The sequence below is a fragment of the Carya illinoinensis genome, chromosome 7 (assembly GCF_018687715.1).
Source record: "Carya illinoinensis cultivar Pawnee chromosome 7, C.illinoinensisPawnee_v1, whole genome shotgun sequence".
NCBI lineage: Eukaryota > Viridiplantae > Streptophyta > Magnoliopsida > Fagales > Juglandaceae > Carya > Carya illinoinensis.
The window spans coordinates 2742163-2765175 of record NC_056758.1 but is presented as its reverse complement, the minus strand read 5'-3'; the positions used below and the strand labels follow the sequence as shown (position 1 = coordinate 2765175).

Sequence of the window (23013 nt, the reverse complement as noted above, 5' to 3'; positions counted from 1 at the left end):
CTGTTGAAATGAGCTGTAAATATTTTTGTTTTATTTTCCTCATTCTTTTGTATCTATAAATAGCACTAGGTACTCGTACGTATGCATGTAAGAATCACGCAATAACTTTCCTTTCAATAACGACATTCGGTTATGTCGTCTCCTCCTTCGCACTCACGTTGCCTTGCTGCTTCATTACTTGTTTTGGCTTTGCATCTGTACCTTTCTCAATAATCTTTGAAAAGATCACATGCATTGGTGGGTTTTATGTGCATTTGGCCATGTTGGGATGGGTGAAGAAGGTCAGAGATCACCTCAATGGCGGATGTTTGCTGCATAGAGCCAATAGCATGGTTGCGAAATGGCACTTCTGAATGGACTATGGAGCAGAGCGGCCAATTTGTGCTATGATATAAGTTAGCGCCTTCGGCACATATGAATCCGTTGTCGTCCAGCGGTTAGGATATCTGGCTTTCACCCAGGAGACCCGGGTTCGATTCCCGGCAACGGAATTTTGCATTTTTCTGTATTTGGCCTATATGTTTATGTCACAGCGAAAAAGGCAAAATGATTTAGAAAAATCTTAGAATCTTAAAATAAAAGAATTATTTACAAGCTCATTAACCCGTCAAACACATTGCAGTGTAAAAAGCCTCTCCCACATTATCTACCAGAAAAATATTTAATTTTTAATTTTGGCTCGCCGTCCTTCGGCTCTTTTCTAAATCTTCTGCTAGTTTTCATTCCCAAGAGAAAGAGAACACTAGATGAGAACAAAAGTTATTGAAACAAAGGTTTATGAGCTATCCTCACCATGGACTTTCATCTCATTTCTTAGTAATCTGACTTGAAATTGAGGTTTTTGATCTGAATCGTAATGCCTGATATTTATCATTAATTTGAAGCTGGGATTCATCAAAGCTTTAGGTTTGATCTATTTGTGTTCGTGGGTTTTCGAGGGCCTTAACTAGAAGCAACTAGTCTTCGTCATGGTAGGTATCGACCTTGACTTCATACCACATGTCGGCCATTTGCATCCATCTTTGTCGACGTGATAACGTTCTGTTAGTCTTCTTGTTTGTGTACTTATTATTCATGTTCACTGATGTGGAATGGAGCCATCTGCTTTCCCTTTCCAAATTATGAACTTATTATAGGATAAGATACAATGAACTTTCAATTAGGTGGATAGTACGATACACTAATTTTTGTTTCCTAAAAAATCAAATGAGCAAGTCGAAAACCCATGAACTCAATCGCCACAACCTATTGTTAACAGGAGGTGAATTGGTTCTTTCGTGTCCCTCTCAATTTTCATTCACCTTTTAGGCAAAAATAATTGCACATACTGGGGCCACTTTTCGCACAAGTACAATCCACAAACTAGTCAGCTTCGTCACATGCTTTAGAAAATGGAAATAAACCACAATCCTTTCCTGCTATACAGATCTTGGAATCAACAGTATAGTACAATGCCATAAAACTGAGGAGAGAAACTCTAATGGCACAGAACATTTCCTGCAAAGGCGGCCGGCTCTAAAGAGGATTCACATACTTGAAATACATAGGGTTACGGTAGTAAGTCATTGGAATCTCTCTCTCTCTCTCTCTCTCACACCTTCAGCAAACATTGGTCTTGATTTCGGTTTGGTGTATTCACTTTCCAATGCCAAGTTCTTTTGTAAGGTCTCTTGTCAGGTTAAATTGCAACGTGTTATGCCATGGAAATAGGGTTCGAGTAACTGGAAGCTTCCTCCGGAGATCCTGCATTGCAGTCAGAACAATTTTTTTTTTATAAGGTTGTAGTCATAACAATCAGACTGCTCTGGAAATAAAATGACAGATGGATGGTTAGAAAAAAGCAACAAACAATTTTTCTACTTATCTCGAGACCTACTAAAGATCTGCAGACATTGAATGTTCAGTAACTGATGGTTTTATATAGTTACTACAAGGGAAAAGGCGCATTCAATTACACAACAACTAGGTCACTGTTGAGTGTTGATAAGCATATGTCCAGCCATGGCTGTGCATCTGATCCTGATACACCCATCAGATCAATGGACAGCTTAAGCACTTCTACCCGTTCAATTTGTTGGCAAAATTAAAGAATTTTTTTATTGGCACCGCGTGTCCAAAACAAAGCATATTTAAATTTTTATTTCAATTCTTAAGTATTACAAACAAAACAAAAATATTAAAAGAACCTTTATTTTTGTCTTAGCTTTTGAAAGAATCCTACATAATTGAGCAATTTCCTTTTCTTTGCCTCTTTCATTTCCCAAGAACCAGATAGAGGATAAAAGTTAATACACAAGTAAAAACTAAAAAGTAATCACTCTAAAAGAGAGCCATCACTGATCGGAGGACTATCCAACTATGTTCTAACAAGTGTGCTAAGAAACGAGAACTAATCTAACAATAAATTTGAGGGGAGAAAGAATACCTTGAAAGTGGTATCTGGCAAATTTGAATAGGATGCCTGTCAATATATAACCGTTAGTAAAGGACTACTGAAAAATGAGAACCGACCATAACAACAGAAAGAGTCCAATTGAGGACCTCAAGAGATGCCAAGTACTCTGTCTCATGGTGGCGAATAATGCTGGCTATGGTAATTGCACAGTCATCGGGAGACTGAAAAAAAAAATATATGAACGTAAGAATTGGATGAAAAAAAGGGGAAAATTAAATCATTACAATGGGCATAGCAACACAGCATCATTCAAAAAGATAAAAGGAAAGCAAAAGTAACCGCTCTAAAGTGCTTAAAAATTATTTAAACAAATTCTCCATAACTATAACATTCTAAAAGCAGGGGAAAAGGTCTCACTAACATGTTCAAATGTAAGAAGCAAACTTGATCAAACAAGACTTGAAGTAGTCTTCTTTCCCAGCATGGCTTTAAAGATTACCAGGGGAATGCAAGCGGGCTAGATAACTCAACTCAACCATCCAAGTTTTTTTTTTTGAGAAATAAGAAACTTTATTGAAATGAATGAAACTAGGCAACTCAATCATCCAAGTTATAACCAATTACCACTGCCAAATCACCATGTTCTTAACATCGACATCCACATATACTCAGCATGTCTTCAGATTAAGATACCAGGGCAATACTCTTATTATGAGGATTTTTACTAATGTTCAGAAAAGTCAAGAAAAAGACCTCACCATCTATGATAAGTAAAAAAGACATTCATGAATCAGGCAAGTTCAAGCTTTTGCAGAATAAAAGCAACAGCAAAAATAATGACTTACAAAATTACTTGTTGAAAGACAAAAGTTTGTGATAACCTGAAATACTGTTGTGTCTTTGCATTCATGTTTTGCATCTAATTGCACATTTCCCTCTTCAAAATAATGGGCACCCACCTGAAAGCATAAGAAAAGGACAAGGAAAATTTACCTTATTGTTGCTTTATATGCTCTCAAGATATATGAACGCAGTCCAAATTGCCTAGAAAAAGAAATAAGAGCAAACAATAGTCATAACAGCTGTAAACAAATACCTGCAATTTGCCTCTCAGTTCCAGTATTTGTTCAACATCCTTGAACTCAATATTCCATACTGAACGCCAACTTCCATTACTACACAATACGCCAATAAACATTAAAAAATATTATTATGGACGAGGTACAAGGTAGGGTGCAAACAGACGGACAACCAAGCGTTAGCATAATGTAGTTATGTCCTATCTAAATGATGCCCCAAAGAATATTGTTTTAAATTGTCATTCGAAAATTTTCACACACCAGAAATTCTGTGGACTAAGTCTGGCAGCAGAAATCACCACTACAAGATCAAAATCAGAACCTGGGCCCTCCACATCTTTTCCTTTTGTACAGTACACTGAGCAGACACCTTTAGGATAAGCTTCACCAACATATTTCAGTATTTCGGCATCCAGAGAACATCTATCGAGAAAGAAAGGAACATCATTGGCAATAGAATCTATATAGCTTTAACAGAAGATAGATTCATATAGAAAAAAACAATAACCATGAGAATTACAGAGCATACCTGAATTCCTCTACATATGGGGATGGAAGTTCATCATCCAGAGCAGGTCTCAACCCTGTACAAACCTGAACAGCTCGCCACATTATTGTAAACTAATAGGTGTAACGGTTAGAGAAGAAAACTTGACAAAATAAAAGGAAGGGGGAGAGGAGGGATAGCATGCAAATTATACACTTCAGCAAGACACACCAACTTCTCGCAAACATGAGTATTTGAGACAATAAGCATAATGCTCTTGCTGAGTACTTGCACTCAGATACAGGGAAGAGATTTGGCTATAACACATTGCTATTACATAATGCTCTTGCTGAGTACTTCACTGAGAGATGCAGGGAATAGAACATTTGACATTGGAATCCCTAGAAGACGATGCTGAAGAGGAAAAAAATGCCCGAGTATATTGAGGTTTAAGGAGGTTTAAGCATTGCCTTGCGTTAGAACAAAAGGTTTGAATATTGCCTTAGTATTTTGGCAGAAGTCCTGCCGTCTCCATAGAAAAAAAATAATGCAAGATAACAAAAATTTACTTGTTTAATGTGATCAACTATGGCAACTTGAGCAGTCCTAAGATCAAGAAACTCATTCTCCTTGAGCTCGCCAAATGAAGTAACCAGCACCTGCATCCATGGCAGCGATTAAATATAACAAAATTGGGTCTGGATTTTAAATGTAATTCCGAACAGAAATTTTAAGAGCTTGATTTGATAAAATCAAATGGCATATACGATTTCTTTAACTATTTAGCCTCATCTATTATATAACACCTTTTTAAGAGGTATGCCAATTCTAGGCGTACTATAAATTTACAATCGATCAGTTAAAAACTGATATGGGCGTTTGTGATGATGCGAAGTGAAAAATATGATAGCCATTTTGTGAAAACTCATCGGGTAAGTCCATCCGTACAATCAAAAACTTCAGTTTGCAACTCTTAAAATTTCTATTACCCAAAGCATTTCTATACCAACTGAAAACAAATAAGTAATGCATCCCATGATTGAAAAGAAAAGTCTCCATAAGGATTCGACGACTTACATCGCCGATTCGGCCAGGCATTTCGAGGCAAATCATTTGAGATTTATTGTACAAGGGAAATGCCTCGGAAGCCGCCTCATTGTACAATTCTTCGTCGTTCAGTATCGCTTTCACATCTGAAAAACCATTAAGAATGCGCATCAATTAACCGATCCCAAAAGGGAAAAAATCAAAGAAAGAGAAAAAAAAAAAAAGCGAATGCAAATCTGGAACTGTAGAGGAGCGAGTGGGTATTTCAAAAGAAGAGGAATGTTGATGCGAATTTAAAATTAAAAAGAAAGAATACACGGAGAGAGAGAGAGAGAGAGAGAGAGAGAGAGAGAGAGAGAGAGAGAGAGAGCATTACCTTTGGAAACGTATTGGATTTCACCAGCAGGAGAGTTGAGAAGGAACCATTTCGCTATTTCTTTTTTCTGCTTGTCACTGAGCTCTGCTTCTTCTACGTCCGCCATTCCTATCTCTGTCTCTCTCTCGAATTTTGAGAAGGACACTGTGAGTGTGGGATATTTTGAAAGGGAATTATTGTTTGAAGAGCGTAGGAAGAAGAAGATCACGAATTGATCCGCACCGTCTAGTGATGTTCGGCCCACTAACACTGGGACGGACGAGATCAAATGTATTGCGGTGGTTACTCTGCTAAGCTCCCACCGCGTGTATGATCTGTAAAGGGCAATTGCCTTCGATTGGTGGGGCTGGTTCAATAGAACAACTAGGTCAATCTTGGCGACCATATTATCCCTTAGATCGGTCAACCGTCTTGAGCAAATAAACGGGCTAGATTTTATGTTTCTATTATAATAAAAGCTGATAATACCAAATATTTCTATTATAAAGTGGAACATATAAAATTAATTTTATTAGCATTCTTGAAACACTTCATAATTTTCCCCATCATTTTTTCTATTATCATTGTTGCATGTGTTTCGTAGTGTTGACAACCTCTGCGGGCTAAATTGCAATTAGAGAATAAAGAGGAAGTCGGGGTGTTTAGAGACAACTCCGATGCTTAAGTCAGTCCGTTTTGTTATTGAAAAAATTGTCAAGTCCCTCTTCCTTATATCCTGATCTTAGGATTTAGTTGTCACTTCTTCCCAATGCCTGTGGTGTCTGTTTCTTATACATGGCGCCATGTTGCCACATTTAATTCGGCCGCTCAAGCTCGTGTCCTCTATTGTACCTGTTCGAGGCATTCAATGGGGTGCGGTCCTTTGTGGATATCCTGTCAAGGACATGTCCTCTTGTCGGGTTGCCCTACTCTTGATTTCGAATACCAAGTCATTTATAGTGGCTAGGCTCATCACAGTCATCCCAGTCAAGGACATGCTTGTCGTGGTCTGCATCGCACTAACCCTGAATCTAGCCATTTAATGCGGCATGGATCCCTATTTGTTGGTGCGTCATCCTGCATTCATATATTTATTTGAGTATCTTACATGCCTGCATTATTGGAGCTAAACTACTCCTTTGGGCCTCTCTTGCCCTTCCTCTTATAGGGTCAGGCTCGAAGGCCATGCCTGGTGGGCTCCTTTGTAGCAGTTTTATTCCATTCTAATGCATTTTGACCTTTATTTAATCAGGTTGGTCGCTCGTCTAATGGAATTTTTCTCACCATGTGATCTCCTCTGATTTAAGCCAAATGAACGGTTTGTTGAAGCTAATATCTTTTGAAGAGTTTCATGGGCACATATCATGCAGATGACAATTCCATCCATTACATCATTAATTAGCAATAGGTGACCCATGGGCTCTCGTGACCGTGGGCTTAATCCTGCCTTTGTGAGAGCCTATTCAGCCCTCCAAACATCTTACGAGGTAATATTAATTTGTTATATTTTATTTATAAATTAATTATTTGATATCATGTAAAGAGATATTAAAAAAAAATAATACAGATAATGATAAATAAATTTTTTCTTTTTACAAATACTTTAACAATAATAGATCTATTTATTCTCTTGAAATATGTCATCATCGAGCCATTCCTTTCGTGAATGAGTACGATAAATTAAAATAATAATAAAAAAGTTCTCTTCCATGAGAGTGTGTCACGTCACGAAGATGACTGGAGGATGATACTCCTGTCCAGCAGTGCCCTTTCATTAATGACATAGCAACTACTGACCTTAGGACATGTACAGCGCATGAAAATATAATCGCACCCAATCATTGGAACATTATGGGTCCACGAATACATTTTCGGCTTCCTTTGCATTGCCTATTTCCTCCCATTATATGCTTCAAAATAGTCTAATTCATTCATTAGTATAGAGGAACTATTAGATAATTCCGGAGTGACACATGATACTCCCAATTTATCATAGGATGACATGTCATTAAAAATGAATTAATTATAATGTCTTAGTATATTATGATAGTTTGAGAATACCATGACATCCGAACTCTCAAACTAGCTGATAATTTTCCTAGTAAAACCCAGAAAACCATTTAAAAAGAAAATGGGGGAACGAGGCAACTAGCGTCTAGCAATGCCTCAATATCGCTCATTCCCCAACCGGAACATGATTTATTTAGGTATTTACATTGAATTCAGGATGCAACACCCTCAAAACCATGTTTTGTTTGTAGTAGTTCCGCTGCCGGAACACATAAGCTTCCAGAAATTGTTCCATGCCTTAACGAGTCCAACCTCTCAACAGCTAGCACAAATTTCCTTCGATCTTAGATTCATAAATAGGCCTCTGGCTGCGAAACTCATTATCTCGGTCGGATCCATATAACCACGTATTCTGGACACAATTCCACCTTCATTGGAGAGTCCCATCCTGAAATACCAATTGCGAGAACCAAGCTCTTGAGAATCACTATCGCTTTTTGTCTGCCCAAGTGAAGATGCAGGCCCTGGAGTATAGTTATCATCCAGCTTTAGTTGAATCTGTGATTCTTGCATGGATGAAGAATCATCTTTGGTAGAAAAATAGCTTCCAATCCCAAACAATTCCCAGTCAACGTGCTGCAAAATCCCAGCTGTCTGTTCTGAGCTTTGGACAGGATGATTGTGTATTTGGTTTGCTTGTTCAAGTGCTAATCTGTCAACTTGAACTTTCAATTGACGTAAACGATGACCAATTCTTGAGGAAACATCATCGTATAATTTCCCTCTTGATACATGAGCATCTTCCATGTTAAGCAAATCATCAAAATGGATTGGGTCTCCAACAACTACTGTCACCTACATATGCAGAATACACGAAATGGTAAGCCAAAATAGTGGCTGCAGTTAGTATTATTCAAATGGCATCTCGTAGCCACGATAATACCAACAGGAGATCGAGGAAAAACAGTAAAAAAAGTCTCAATTCCAGCTTGGCCCATTATAGTGTATCAAAGTACTACTTATTGACAAGTAGTGGCGTTCCTTAGTTCAGTTCAGTTTCTTAGTAACTTACACTAACAAGAAGATGACTGGCTAGACCAACTTACTGTCTTTCCAATTCTTGGGATGCTGGCTCCTAAAGGCATGATCTCATGCATCCCAGTATGTACAAATGGAATAACCATGGGAATATTGTCTGCATCCAGTACCAACCTGTTCAGGTATGAAGGTAGAATAGTAAATACCCATCCTTCAATGAAAATAAAATAACAAATAAACTTTGTAACTGGCAAGGGCCGCAATCTGAGTGCCAAAACGTACCAAAAACAAGAAAGATTGGCATATATCTTTTTTTATGGGTGAAAGACTGGGGTGTGTGTGGGTGTATGTGTGGGTGGGTGAGAGAGAGAGAGAGAGATTATATATGTGATAGCCACTTGACCCTACCTTCCAACGCCTCTCTTGGAAGACCTCACAGTTTTCCCATCATCCCGAGAACGGCTACCTTCTGGGAAGATGTGAACCCACCCACCGCGATTCAGTTTTGCAATTGCCATATCCATACCCTGTGGTAGTTGAAAGCACAATGAGAAGATGGGAATATTTAACACATAGTTCAACATTAGAAGAAAAAAAGATTAAAACTAAAGCATAAAAACCCTGAATTCACATAAAATACGTAAAGTATGAAAACATTAATTGGCATTCGATAAATATAGACAAAACAATATTTCAAATATATATTCATCTAAATTTCAATGGAGTTAGAGGACACTCTTCTTACAAACAACAAACTGCATTGGTGTCATTCAAATACATATGATCTTAGGCCTCATTTGAATGTTGGGATGAGATGAGAAATTTACGAATAGTAGTGAAATGATTTGTGAATAGTAGTTAAATGGCTTGAGTTAAGATGTTTTATTGAATTTTGGGAAATGAGGGAGAAAAATTTGAGTAAAAATATTACAAAATTAAAATAATGTTAGAATATAATTTTTAAATATTTTTGTTTTGAAATTTAAAAAAGTTAAATTAGAAATTTGAGAAAGTTGTAATGATTAGGTAATGACTGGATGAAAAAATTGAAAATTTAAAATTGAAAAGTGTTTGTGTTTGAGTGATATATGGGAAGGAAATTAGATGAGAAATTTTGAAATGAGATGAGATGAGATGGGTTGATATAGCTATCGAAACAAGGCCTTAAAAGAATTCCACCAGGAAAAAGCCAAACATCAATGCTATACATGCCAAAGGTTCCGAGGGTGTCATTGAGCACAAAGATGAGTAATTAATATTGTTATATGTGCATACACCCAGATACACACCCAGAGGAGGATAAACTCGGTTCTTATCTAGGACAACATATATTATTCTATAATCCCATATGATAAGAATAAGGATGTAACGCCCCAATGGAAGGCCCAAACCACATGGCCTATACTCCAAAAGGACTAGTCAATGATACAATTGGAGCCCCATTGGAACCGTATAAAGAGCACAAACTTTTCCTTCCCAAGTAATGTGGGATCCCATACCATTTATAACGCTCCAATGGAAGGCCCAAACCACATGGTCTATACTCCAAAAGGACTAGTCAATGATACAATTGGAGCCCCATTGGAACCTTATAAAGAGCACAAACTTTTCCTTCCCAAGCAATGTGGGATCCCATACACCACCTACCCATATCCATATCATATGGGGTATTACAAAGGATAGGTGGTGTATGAGATCTCACATTACTTCAGAATGAGAAGTTCTTGCTCTTTATAAGGTTTCAGTGAGCCTCCAATTGTATCATTGACTAGTCTTTTTGGAGTATAGGCCATGTTGTTTGGGCCTTCTATTGGAGCGTTACAATCAACGAGCATAAAAATGAGTTACTCATACTGTTATATGTGCATGCACCCAAATACACACCTAGCGAAGGAAAAACTCAGTTCTTATCTAGGATAGCACATATTATTCTATAACCTCATCGTACATCATTGAGTTGAAGAAAGAAACAAAAACAAATATTATAAACAAAATTGCCTTGATGATCTCCTTAAAGACCCTAACTTCAAATAAAAATACCTTTTGATAAATACCATCACCACGAGCAACTGGCAAGACTTTGACAGATCTAAAGAATGCAGAAAACACAGGATTGCTAAAACATCGATCAGTGGCACAAAGCGTCCATCTCAAGTTCTGAGCATCCAAAAGAACATGTGGAGGAAGCAGTGCAGCAATAACAAGTGGATCATCCATAGAAGCAACATGATTGCTAACCTGAAACAAGCAATAATAAAAAATCCTTCACTACAACCACACAATTATCCCATGATAAAAATGCAGAATTTTTTTTTTTGATAAGTAATAAGAAATTTTATTAATAAGCATATTCCAGGTACACTGGAGGTATACATGTGAATACACCTATTTAGGATCTAGTAACTGATACAAGGAAATCTTGGAAACTGAGACCATTCAGCTCTAGAGCGATGGCCCACATAAATAAAGTCTTCCAAAAAAACCTCCTAAACTCTTCTATGCAACGCTCTTGATCCTCAAAAAGTCTATCATTTCTTTCACTCCAAATACACCAAAGAAAAAATGCAGAAAATTTGAGATGGAAGTTAGAAGTTAACATAATCCAAAGTTGCAAAAGGGTTTGAGAAAAACTTTGCAAACACATCTTTTAAATCAAAACCATAAAATTAGATGAAAGTTCATACTGTAATAAGAGACTTGTCCTTTGGCCTACGAAGTAATGCATCGTGCAATTTTTCTAAACCATAAACCTGCAAAACCAACAAAAACCCAAATCAATTCTGGCGCGCACTAAAAATCCAATGGAAGAAGGGAAATAATGGCTTGAGGAGCAGAATGAAATTGTGAACGCCACACATTCACACACCTGAACGTGATTCAAGCCATTCATAAACACATGACAAGCATTACCGAGAACTGGAACAGCCACAGCTTGAAGCATGCGAAGAATGACAGACTCTTCTTCAGCATTGAAGTCTTTACCCACTGTGGTGAAATAATGTCACAATTCAGAATCTAGACATGTTAATTTTGGAATTGGAAAGGTTAAGAGAAGGTTCCCTTCCAGTGATCTCTGGTGAATACTCTGTTTTGCAAAAGTTTGATGCAATAATAAAACAAATAACTAATCACTAGATACAGGAGTTAACGACCCTGAATAAGAGTACTAATTCTGGAACCCTCACATTGATCAAATTTATAGTATTCTTCTTCTCTAAAAAGTGCTCGATCAGAAGTATCACAAACGTTGATCAGAAAATGTAAGCTTGACTCAAACCGTTTGGCTGAAATTGCACGAGTAAAAGGTGTTTGATATGTAATTTATAATGAGATGTAATCTTATTATTTATCTTTCACGCTGCTCCTAATGGAGGTAGAGCTCACTAGAAGAGAGATCAGGGTATTCTCATGAGAGCACATAGACAGCCAACACCCTATCCTTAAGGACAAAGATACAACCCTAAACACACAGCTTCGCCAAATAGGGGATTCCCAACCAAAACAGAGTCTCAAGGCACAAAGCCAAATGCAAGCCAAGTGGAAATTGAGACCCGCTCAAACTGAGAACCTCGGTGTAAAACTTGGGCGTCTGGTGAAAAGCTACACCAGAAAATCCAAAAATCGTAGTGTTGAAAGCTTAAGAATAAACCTCTAGCCACCTAGTTTAACACTGGACACGTTACCCACGCATCAATTTTATTACCAACATGTTACTTATAAGAACGATTATCAGCAACGTATTGATAAAATCGCATTCAATCATTATCTAACTTACACGAGTCTGACACGACTCAAACCGAAAACAAAAATGGCAAAGGCAAAAGCGAATCCCGCGCCTCTGTAAACAAGATTAAATAAAAATGCTACAAAATCAAAACAAAAGAAACAGTAGCAACCTATGGTACCCAGATTGTATACATATATATCATTCTAGTATAATAAAGAATTCAAAAAATTGAAACAAAGATAGAAGCTAAAAAGCAAACCTCTTTTCCGATAGAAAGTGGGGGAAGAAGGCAAGGAATCCCTGCGGAAATCGCGGAAGCGGCGGAGCAAGCGATCGAATGTGGAGGAGAAGTAACCATCGCCAGAGAAAATCGGTTGCTTGCGGCGATGCCGGTCCACGGCCACTCTGAAGCGGTCCCGAAGCCGAAGCGAAAGCGCTTGGGCATTGCTCTTCCACAGATCCGCTCGCTCTATCATCTGCAACAGGATTCCAATCCAAAAACGCAAGAGTATTAAGATCAAACAGAAAGCTGTAAAGAACCCAGGAAGCGATCGAGATATTCAGAAAGTTACGGAAAGTTGCAGAGGGAATTCTGAGTATGAGAGAGAATAGAGGGGGGCAACGGACAGTGGCAATGAGGGAAAGGGAGGAGAAGGGTGAAGCGCGAGTGTAGAGAGAAGAAAGAGGAAAGAGAGTCCGAAGGGTTTTGGCCTTATATAGGGTTTACGCCCTGCCGGCTGTGTGCTTCGGGGCTTGGATTCGTCGTGGCCAAGTAGTACTCGGTGTTCTTTACTTGAATCTTGGATTGGTTAATATACGATTCACATTTATTACATAAATTACATAATTTCATGGTCATGGATCGATTATCCTCTTTATATAATTATTGGAAAATTCTTCTTGTCATCCTCACACTTCACTCACTATATTTATTTTAATTTTTTTTTCATTTTTTCTATAATAAATATGTAGTGTGTAGATGATAAATAGAATAATTTAATTAGTTTAATAAGAATAAAATGAAATAAAAAAATAAAAAAATAAAAAATAATATTTTAATATATAAAGTGTGTGGTGTGGGATGATGTGTAGCATTCCTCATAATTATTAATTTTTTAATGACACGACACTGTAAGGGATAACAAGAGGCATCATATGTTAGGAGAGATTATCTAATTAATAATTACTTAATAGAAATGTTACCATTAATATTTTATAAAAATAAATTTATAAATTAGAGTCGTGATAAATCCATCCGACAAATTCTTTTGAAATAGTTAAATACATTTTTTTTATATTCTTAAATAGTATTTTTGAAAAAATTTATAAAATTATTTAAAAACACTTCCTTACTTATTAATTTTAAAAAAATTGTACCGAAATCCATTGTTTTAGGGATCATTGGAATATAAAACATTTTTCTATAAATTAAAATAGCTTGATGTAATACATTAAATTATAAAATTATTTTTATTATAAAGTAAATATAATATGTTTTATAAAATCACGTTAATTTATAAATATAATTTTATAAAATCTATTTGTGATTCTAGCGCTTAACATTAGTTAATAAGTGCTAAAAACTTCAATTATGTAAAGAAAGTTTTAAGATGTAAGATCAGCCTCATATTCAAGTCTCTTGCAATGTCGTGCTCGGATTGCAATCAATTTAATTCGGGATGCAAGAGAGAGAATTGTGGATTCCACAGGGGTCATCTATTTAATATTGGGACTTTCTCAGCCCGTACTCGAATTGCTATGTTGAAGCATAAAACCGTCCAACAAGTTGGAATTAGATAAATAGTCATTCTCGATTTATCGTAATGATCTGAGTCTCAATTAGTGTCTTCTGAAGCCCACAGGATACCGATATGGTACTCGTAAATATATCCATAATAGTAAATAAAAAAAGAATATATGAAATATAAAATTGATAATGAGATACATATTCATATGGTTCTACATAAAGACTTACGTTAATGGATCTTTTGGAGGACAAATTTATTATGATAAGAGTATTTTACATTCTCTTATATCTCTCTATACAATAAAGATTGAAGACTCATTTATCCTAGAGAAATAAAAATGACACCCTCTAATGAGGTTGAAGAATATCATTGTGTTCTCCTAGGAGTTGCCTAGTCATTCCTCTTTCTTAAGATCTCAAATCCATTTTATTGAAGCCCGAGATTAGTGGTTGGTGAGAAGTTTAGCTTTATGCCACTTTTCATTTTTCTTAATTGTCTAACTTACTTTCCTCAATCAGCTTTTTATTTATTTTTTACTCCCAATTTTTTCCTACTTTTGTTGAGGACTACCCAATGGATTGAGCTTGGAATACTATAATAAGTCTCGTATATTTACCCCCAACATGTTGAATAGGAGATTTTAGAAAGAGTATTACTATTTATAAACCTTTACGCCACACACTATTTATATGATATAATTTAATGTATAATACTGATATTTTAAAAACTATCTTTCAAATCAAATTATGTCACGTAGATAGAATTCAAATAGAATTATTCTTTCAACCTTGATCCGTTAATTTTGCTCTCACTTTAGCCTGAGATTTAGGGCTCGTTTGGACCCTAAGAATATCTCAAATATTTGTGAATAATACTAAATAACTTGAGTTAAAATATTTTATTAGGTAGAAATGTTTTGGCCACAAAAAGATTTTACAAAAGTAAATCTACAAATCGACATGGATTGATACGATATACTGTAGATTTACTTTTGTGAGATATCTTGGTGGCTATAATATTTCTTTTTATTGGGTTTTGGTAAAGAAGAGATAAAAAGATCAATAAAAATATTATTTGAATATAATTTTTAGTTTGAAATCTGAAAAATAGGTTTTATTTTTTGTGTTTTGTTTGGAAGTTTAAGAAAGTTGTAATGATTAGATAATCATTAGATAAAAAAAATTAAAAAATTGAAATTGAGAAGTGTTTTAAATTTAAGTAATGTTTAAAAAGAAAATATATGAGAATAATGTGTTCCCAAGCTAGCTCTTGACTACATTGTAAGAAGCCTTTTTTTTTTTTTTTTTTTTAAGTTTGTTACATGAAAAAAGTTGTGCTTGTTTTCAAAATAAATCAAATCTAACAATGTAGTGTGCAAGATTAACACGCTATAGAGTTTCATAAGAAATGATATTTATAGTTTTAGAATGATTAAATTATGCAAACTTTATTTAAAAAAGTGAAAAAATTTGGGACTCAAGTGGTGAAATCATTTTTTTAATAATAGATCTCATATAAAAAAAAAGTGTACGAAACTTATACATTCTAAAATTGTATTCCACATTACTGGAAGCCAAAATATTATCCTAGCTCATCCAAGTATGTAACCATTCACGATATAAATGATTTAAAATTGAGAAAATCGCATGCTTCGATCAAAAAAATACTAGCAGAAAACAAAGGGAACATGGGTCAAAATTGAATCCATCATGGCATGTTCACTCCTTCAGCTTGATGTACCAAGGAGAAACACTTGATGAACAATTAACAAATGAAATAGAATATCCACTCCTCAGCATAACGACCACGAAACCTCATGAACAAACTACGAAAGGGGAAAAAAAAAACTGACAGCTGAGGATGATTTAAGTAGGGAAATGAATTGACTCTTCATACTCTGTACCATATACATCTGCTCGTGGATGTACGAGAGCTCAAGAATATGGCCTGTTCCAAATTTCATTTTCTGCTGTAGCCGAGGTCAAAAGACAGCATCTCTTTCAACTCCCAATAACGCCAATAGAAAAGTGGATGATCATGTCTTCAACCCTGCCGGCTGTCTCTGACGAAGAATTTAAGAAAACTCTGGTCTCATGCTATTATGAAACTTCTGTCTACTGAAGAATTCTCCTAACAAAATTTTGAATTTTAAAATTAAATATTAAAATGTTATATTTTAATATTATTATTATTTTAAAATTTAAAAAAATAAAAAAAAAGTTAAATTATTTATTATATTTTATATAAAAATTTAAGAAAACTATAATGATGATACCAAAATTTTATGTTTGCTATCAAAATTTTATATGTACAAACAGTACCTTAATTTGAGATGGCCATACGAGGTGGTTTTCCTATTATGTTTCAACTGCACAAATAATGGCTTCTTTGTTTTTTGTCGAAAATGTCAAATGCAGTGTTATGGTGACCACTTCTTTTACACTACCGAATCACCGATACAAAATGTGATGAAAAGGACTAAAATTATGAATCGGATATATGATTTTAAGTAATATTTTTCAAATTATAAAGAATATACTTCATCTTCAACACGTGCTATCCTAAAACGAGAACATGAAAAAGGATTGAAATCCGTGAACAAACCATCATGATCTGGTTTCGCACGTGATATTATATTATCATCACAAAACCTAAAGCAAACAAAAGTCACCGAAGAACAAAACCATCAATGGGCTGCCACAGCTGCTTCATTTCCACCGGAAACCAAAGGCTCTGATTCAGCACCATCACCGCTGAAAACCTTGGCAATCTTTTCTGTAGGGACCAAGGGCAGATAAGAAGAAACCTTATACCCTTTCTCTGCAGTGTCGCGCACCGTTTGGTTGTACTTCTCTGTACAATATGCTGCGGTTGGGACAACAACTTGAGCCACCTGCGGGAAGAGAGGGAGCTGATTGAGCTTGCGCCAAGCCGACACTGCACACTGCTCCGCCTTGGGTTCGTACTTGGAATAGAGATCCTTGGCTGTTGGCTCGCACTTGGTGTAAACAGATTTGGCAATTCCCGAGGCAGTGTCCACCACCCCAGCACGCTTAACTTCGGAAGCAACAGCTCGAGCTACCACGGGGGCACTCTGAGCAGCTGAGAATGCCTGGGAAGAAGCTTGCTTGATAATTGGGGGCACACGGCGGTCCAATTCAGTCACAGATGCATCCACCTGCAATGATGAGAAAAATATAGAAAAAATCATAAATATTCAACTGAGGAAATGCAGAATGCTGATTGCAAGGTGCCAGAAATGGGATTCCTCATAGGCTCTTAACAATTAGAAAATGCAGTCTCACATGCAATAAAGATAGCAGATCGTGTGCATTTTCTTGACCATGTAAACAAGCTCTTAATTGTTACGAGGCAAGATAGAATCTCGAAATCAACAATTAATAATGGGAGGCTTCTGAATTCCATTTTGAGGGTTTTCTTATTGAAAATGGTGACGATATCGCGGACAAATAAGCAAATTAATTGGATAAAAGCAGCAGTATGACATAGGTGCTCACCTTGCGGTCGCTTATCAAATAAAATAAAAAAAAAAAAAAAAAAAAAAAGGTGCTCACCTTGCGGTCGACGTACTTGAGAACCTCGACGGGAACGTCGTGGAACTTGTCGTAGACAGGTCCAACGACGTTCTTGACGGTGCCCTCCACGGTCTCAACGCCGGGCTTCAGAGGGCCGGACTTGCCCTTGGCGTAACAGTAGAGGCTCGAGAAGCACAGCGCAGCGTGAATTGTAGCCACCTGCACGAATTCCAGGTACTTCAGCCGCATCTGCTCCTCCTCCTCCCTTGTCTTCCACCACAAAAATCAAAGGGAAAAATAAACATAACTTCTCCTTTTATGAAAGTATGAAAATTAAAATCTGCTATTCCCAGCAAAAATAAAACAAAAGCAAAAGAATGAAGAGTATTATGAATTTGAATTGTAGATGTCCGTACCATGCCATCCTGCGATCTGAAATCTCCTTCAGCCATGATCTATGAACGAATGAGAAAGATGAACCTTAAATCAGGAAATTGAATCGAGTTTTCTCCGCGAGCGAAAGGGAAATCAATAGAGAGATTAGAAATGTGAATTGATAACGTAGAGGACGAAGGGTGGGTTTTTATAGGAGAGACGAAAAAATCTGTGGTGACTGTAGAAATAGGCAGGAATATCGGTGGGAACGGACGAGCGAGCAGAGTGGTAAAGTCGGTGTTTGATACGGCGAAGCAACGCGTTTCTCTCCGTCATTTGTTAAATGCATGGTCCTGAGTACCGTCAACGCTCAGCAGTTGAAAGGAACAAATAAAAAAAACCCGAAAACTTCGATATTAAGTTTCCTTGCTGGTTAGACCGACGGAAAATACACGCGCGGGTTGTTCCAGAAGGAATAAATTGAGTGGGCTTGGATTTGGCAAGTTGAGTTTGTGCTGTTTGGATGCTAATTGTGCTACTCGCGTGCTTGTTTGCTTTGGAATAAAGATGATTTTTCTAATAAAAAAATCTAGCTATGAATATAATTATATATTAATTTAATTAATATATAATTAATATAATTTAATTAAAAAGTAAATTTTATTAAAAATAATATTAATTTAAATTTTAAATCTGAATGAATTAGTATTGATATACAGATTAGTAGGTGACTTTATTTATACGTAATAAAACTCTTTTTTAATAAAGGAAAAGATATAAAATCAATCAATTTTCGAAATACAAAGATCAAAATTCATAAAAGCATAGAACGAGGGTGTTTTGAACATTTCACTTGTCAAAGTTAATTGTTTTGAAAATATAATTGTCAAAATTACAGTTGCAATTTTCAAGTAAATAAATAAGATTTCATTTTATTTTCATTATATTCAGTAAGATGTGACACATTTATTGTCATTGGGATGATAGTATGGTATATTAAAATTTTCAATAAATAAATACTATTTAAAATATGCATGGTTGTATTATTGAGGAGAGAGACTCATCCTGATACCCATTGAGTATGGTAGGGGAAATCTCAAATTTGTTCCTTATTAATTAATTAAATGGAGCTTAACTTTATAAATTATAATAATTCTAATAAACTCTAATTGTGTTATCAATTTGTGCTTTTACATTATAAATGGCTTGATACGGACCTTTTATTCATACTTGCACAAATCTCAAATCTTAGATTGTGTTTGATTATTGATCCAAACTCAATTCGTTTTTTTTTTTTTTTTTTTTTATGGGAAATGCTTCATTGCATTCATTCATAAACAAAATTACAACTATGACTTATTAATACAGGAGAACCAGACTATAAGTCAACTAATGCAACTGCTCAGGAGCTTCCCCGTCAACAAATTTCTTTGTGACGAACATTGTCTAAACTTCTACACCTTCTCTCCTGACAGCAGTCAAAAGAGAAAGCACTCTGTCAAAACAGAGCTAAACGACCTTTCTTCCAAAGAAGAAAAGTACACTCACGCTCCATCCTCCCAAGGAGGAGGAGTACTACCACACTCTCTCCTCCCAAGGAGGAAGAGTACAAACACCTACCTTCTTCCAAAGGAGGAGTAGGACTAACACCCACATTCTTCCTCCAAAAGAGGAGTGAGACACAAGTCTATTTTTTTTATTAATAAAACTAAACTAAACTAACAAATACAAATAAAAAACTGGCTTATGGGCTGTAAAAACAAATAACCCAGTCTGAGACAAAAGCCCAGATTGAATGCTTGTGGGGGCCCAAACCCGTTAGGGTTTCCCCAACATATTCTGCATCTTCCCCCGCCGACCCGTATCTCCCCCAAACTCGTGAAGGTTCGCCCTGGCCCTCGCCCTTAGGGTTTCATCGTTTTCTTCTAAGAGCCGCCGCCCTTCATCTTCATCCCCTGCGTCTTCCACCGCGATGTCCCCTCCACCAAAATACAAGTGCATGAGCGTCCGCACAGAGACTTCCCTATAGCCGCCGAATTCTCAACCAGCCTTGCCCCCGATGCCGCACATAACACAAATCACCTTTGCATCCTTTGGCACCGCACAGGGCACCCATCCGTTCCAGTCCGACGTGCGTCCTTTGGCACCGCACAAGCGCCTCGTCTTGTTGGTTTAAACTTCGGCTTGGCTCTGCTTTCTTGCTCATGCCGGTCTGCTCATGCCGCCATTCTCCTCCGTGGTGGTGGGTTCGAAACGGACCACTTGGGGGATATATATGCTAGAGCTAGTCGGCCTCTGTTTTGATTGAAAAAAAAACAGGGCTCCTCTGCCCCCAACGCTTCCGAGCCTCATGCCACCTTACCTGCTCCGGAGGCCAACACAGCTACACAAACCCAATAAAAGCTCCGGAGTCACTACGCGAGAGACACCAAAAAATGCCCTTAAGCCACCATTAAACAGCCCCTCAAGTCTTATTTGAAGAAAACTAAAATGACATAAACAAGCACTAAAACAGACGGAGACGATGGGAGGGAGGGAGGAGCCGAGGCTCCCCACCCCCCTCTTAAGGTGTTTTTGAGTTTGTTCTCTAGAGAGATGGGAGAGTTTCTCTCTCTAGCGGGCGAGAGATGAAAAACTCAATTCGTTTTAAACTAATTATTGATAGCGAGTAATGCTACATACAGTTGTGAAATAAATAAGCGTCACGTAATTATTTTGAAAAAGTGGGATCTAGTACTATTAAAAAATTAATTTTTTTATGTGAGTCTCGTATTTATTTACCTTTTTTCAAAGTGCTTACGCACTCTGTGATGAGAGACCACTAAGCTTACTCGGCTCTGTGATCCATCCTTGGCCATGGCTTCCACGAATTCTTCACAGCTAACTTGAGTTGTGTACACATTCAAGGCTATTATCTTTGTTTGTACTCTGATGTTTTCATAATTAGATGTGGAAACCGATGCTTAACTTACAAGTTTAAGCTCCAAATACATAATTGGAGATGCTGAATCATCTTATTCTTGAATGAAACATTGTCCTTAATAATCAAACAAAAAGAAGATGGAGTGATTACTTCCTGTGTCCTAATGTTTATTGATACAACCAAAAATCTTGTTTTGCATGTATGTAGTCTGGAATCTAAGGACACGTCAAAGAATGAATCCATTTTTATTCGTCTCCACCTAGCTCTTTGAAGAAGCCTTTTTTGTCTTTTTGATACTCTTTTAAGTCTCGCGCTTGATTGGTTTTGAGTATCGATCAATATTCTTTATTTTCCAGACCCATTGGCCATTTTTGTTTTGAGCTTTACATTTTGAGGACAGAAAAAGAAAGATGGAAAAGATTGTGGGTTTTGATGGGGTCTGAGTTAGCCGCTGAGACTCATTTCAGATTCTTGAGTTTTGGGTTCTTAAGGAATACCCACTTTTTCCCCCTTGATGTAAATAAATTTACCCACTGTTTTAGGTTTTGTGGAAAAAGCGAAAGTTCAATTAGTTGTGAACTTTGCACTGCAGTAGCTTGTTGGAGAATTCTTGACACTGGTCTTTTGCTTTCTGAAAGGTTTGGTGGAGAAATCTGCAGTCTTCGTGAGTGTTTTGCTATGCGTGATAGTTTCTCTGCATATGAATGGGAGGTTGGTTGGTTGTTCTTTAAAATGAATATTTTAATAGAATAGTGATAGATTTGTTGAGTCTATAGTGGCAAATTAAATTTATAAAAGTGAATTTCTAAGTCAAATTTTGTTGAGTCTATTATTAATGCTCTAAGATATAAAATAAATAATAAAATCTACATCTTTTTATCAATTTAAACTTTCGAAACAAGTGATGATTTAAAAATAGAGAGAAAAGAGGCGCGGCACCTGAGTTTGAAACAAAGCTTGATACAAAATGAAGACGACTTTTTTATATTGTAAATCTATTTTTTTTAATACATATATGTAGTAATAGCTGGGCAGATAGGTGAAAATCTGGCATGAGCACATGTACTTGTAGTGTGCGGGAAGATGCCCTTGCACGCCATAGGTGGGGGGCTCGACCGATGGGTGGGGAAGCGAGCGGGCTAGATGCGGGAACCCATCTCCCAACCCTATCTAACCCAAACCTACATGACAATAATAATTTCTCAAATCTCTTTGTAGTTTATGATAAAGAACCTGTATTTTACTTGTTAATATAGTTTTGTTAAAAACACAATTATCATAACACCTGCTTGTAGATAAATACTCTTTATTTAATTCGAAATAGACATTGTTGTGAAAAGGGGGACATTGTGAATCTCATGTTGGGTAGGAAAAAGTATGAGAGATGTGAATGTGTATGATCAAGGGGCATCGGGTATCAAATCTCATATTGGTTCCTTTTTAGGCAAAACTTCTAAACTTTATGATGATGATAACATACTTCAATTGTGATATAGACTAATCTTTTTAGATTATAAATATCAACGTGAATTGTATTTATATTAGATCATCATAAATGTAAGTACCATAGCCAATAAGTCATAAAGTTTCTAGTCTCCCTAACGTCCTGAGGGTGCGAAAGGAGAAGAAGTTTCTAATCTCACTTTTTACCGGTGAGGTGGTTGAGTGGCTGCTCGCGAGGGTGCTGCAGCGGTGGAGGATGGAAGATCTGGAAGGCATTTGGGAGAAGCTGAAGTTGAACGAGGAAGAAAACGTAGCCATTGATGTTGTCCTGAACAGATCCGAGAAGACTAGGCATCGGGGTGACTGCAGTTTAATCGGGAAGGTGTGCTCGACTCGGGTGAAGGGAAGGGAGGTGATCCGATCAGCGATGAACAAGATCTGGAAGGTTAGTAAGCCTCCGAACTTCACTGAAATTAGTCCAAACATTTTTATCATATCCTTTTCGAATGTGGCTGATAAGAGAAGGGTGCTGGAAGGGTGCCCGTGGTTGATTAAAAATTGTCTGTTTGTATTGAAATTGTTTGATGGAATGACACAACCAAACCATCTCAGCTTCGACCGTGATGCTCTGTGGGTACAAATGCACAATTTACCGTTTGCATGTATGACGAAAGAAGTGGGTATGCAGATTGGTAGTTCTCTGGGAAAGGTATTGGAAGTGGATGCGCTAGAGGAGGAAGCTAGTTGGGGGAGCTTCTTGAGGGTGAAAGTAGAAATAGATTTGTGGAAGCCAATTGCATGGGGTAGAACTATAACAATGGAAAAACAGATGATGTGGGTGCCATTTACT

The 23013-nt window shown here is 36.9% G+C and overlaps 3 protein-coding genes and 1 non-coding gene across 5 annotated transcripts; 1 reads left to right on the top strand and 3 right to left on the bottom strand.

Moving 5' to 3' along the window:
• The first annotated feature begins 419 nt into the window (after window positions 1–419).
• On the top strand, window positions 420–491 carry TRNAE-UUC. The gene has a single exon. It is a non-coding gene; the product is annotated as a tRNA-Glu (tRNA).
• A 901-nt stretch (window positions 492–1392) lies between these two features.
• Window positions 1393–5704, bottom strand: LOC122317301 (F-actin-capping protein subunit alpha). Of its 2 annotated transcripts, none has more exons than XM_043134301.1 (10): window positions 5385–5704; window positions 5039–5154; window positions 4531–4620; window positions 4004–4068; window positions 3736–3897; window positions 3492–3570; window positions 3241–3354; window positions 2542–2616; window positions 2426–2461; window positions 1393–1743 (listed from the first exon to the last, which is right to left on the bottom strand). In XM_043134301.1, the coding sequence occupies exons 1-10, from the start codon at window positions 5488–5490 to the stop codon at window positions 1636–1638; spliced, it is 951 nt and encodes a 316-aa protein (XP_042990235.1). In that variant the 5' UTR covers window positions 5491–5704; the 3' UTR covers window positions 1393–1635. The 2 variants fall into 2 exon arrangements, with proteins under 2 accessions (XP_042990235.1, XP_042990236.1); XM_043134302.1 differs by having other exon boundaries at window positions 3277–3354; window positions 5385–5698.
• A 1636-nt stretch (window positions 5705–7340) lies between these two features.
• LOC122317135 (tafazzin) lies at window positions 7341–12917 on the bottom strand. The gene is made up of 8 exons (XM_043134068.1): window positions 12711–12917; window positions 12398–12614; window positions 11278–11396; window positions 11096–11161; window positions 10452–10649; window positions 8820–8938; window positions 8480–8585; window positions 7341–8228 (listed from the first exon to the last, which is right to left on the bottom strand). Exons 2-8 carry the CDS (start codon window positions 12612–12614, stop codon window positions 7689–7691), a joined length of 1365 nt encoding a protein of 454 aa, XP_042990002.1. The 5' UTR covers window positions 12711–12917; the 3' UTR covers window positions 7341–7688.
• Window positions 12918–16386: 3469 nt separating this feature from the next.
• LOC122314727 (REF/SRPP-like protein At3g05500) lies at window positions 16387–18169 on the bottom strand. Its single transcript, XM_043130291.1, has 3 exons — window positions 17839–18169; window positions 17462–17692; window positions 16387–17064 (listed from the first exon to the last, which is right to left on the bottom strand). The coding sequence occupies exons 1-3, from the start codon at window positions 17872–17874 to the stop codon at window positions 16573–16575; spliced, it is 759 nt and encodes a 252-aa protein (XP_042986225.1). The 5' UTR covers window positions 17875–18169; the 3' UTR covers window positions 16387–16572.
• Between the last annotated feature and the right edge of the window lie 4844 nt (window positions 18170–23013).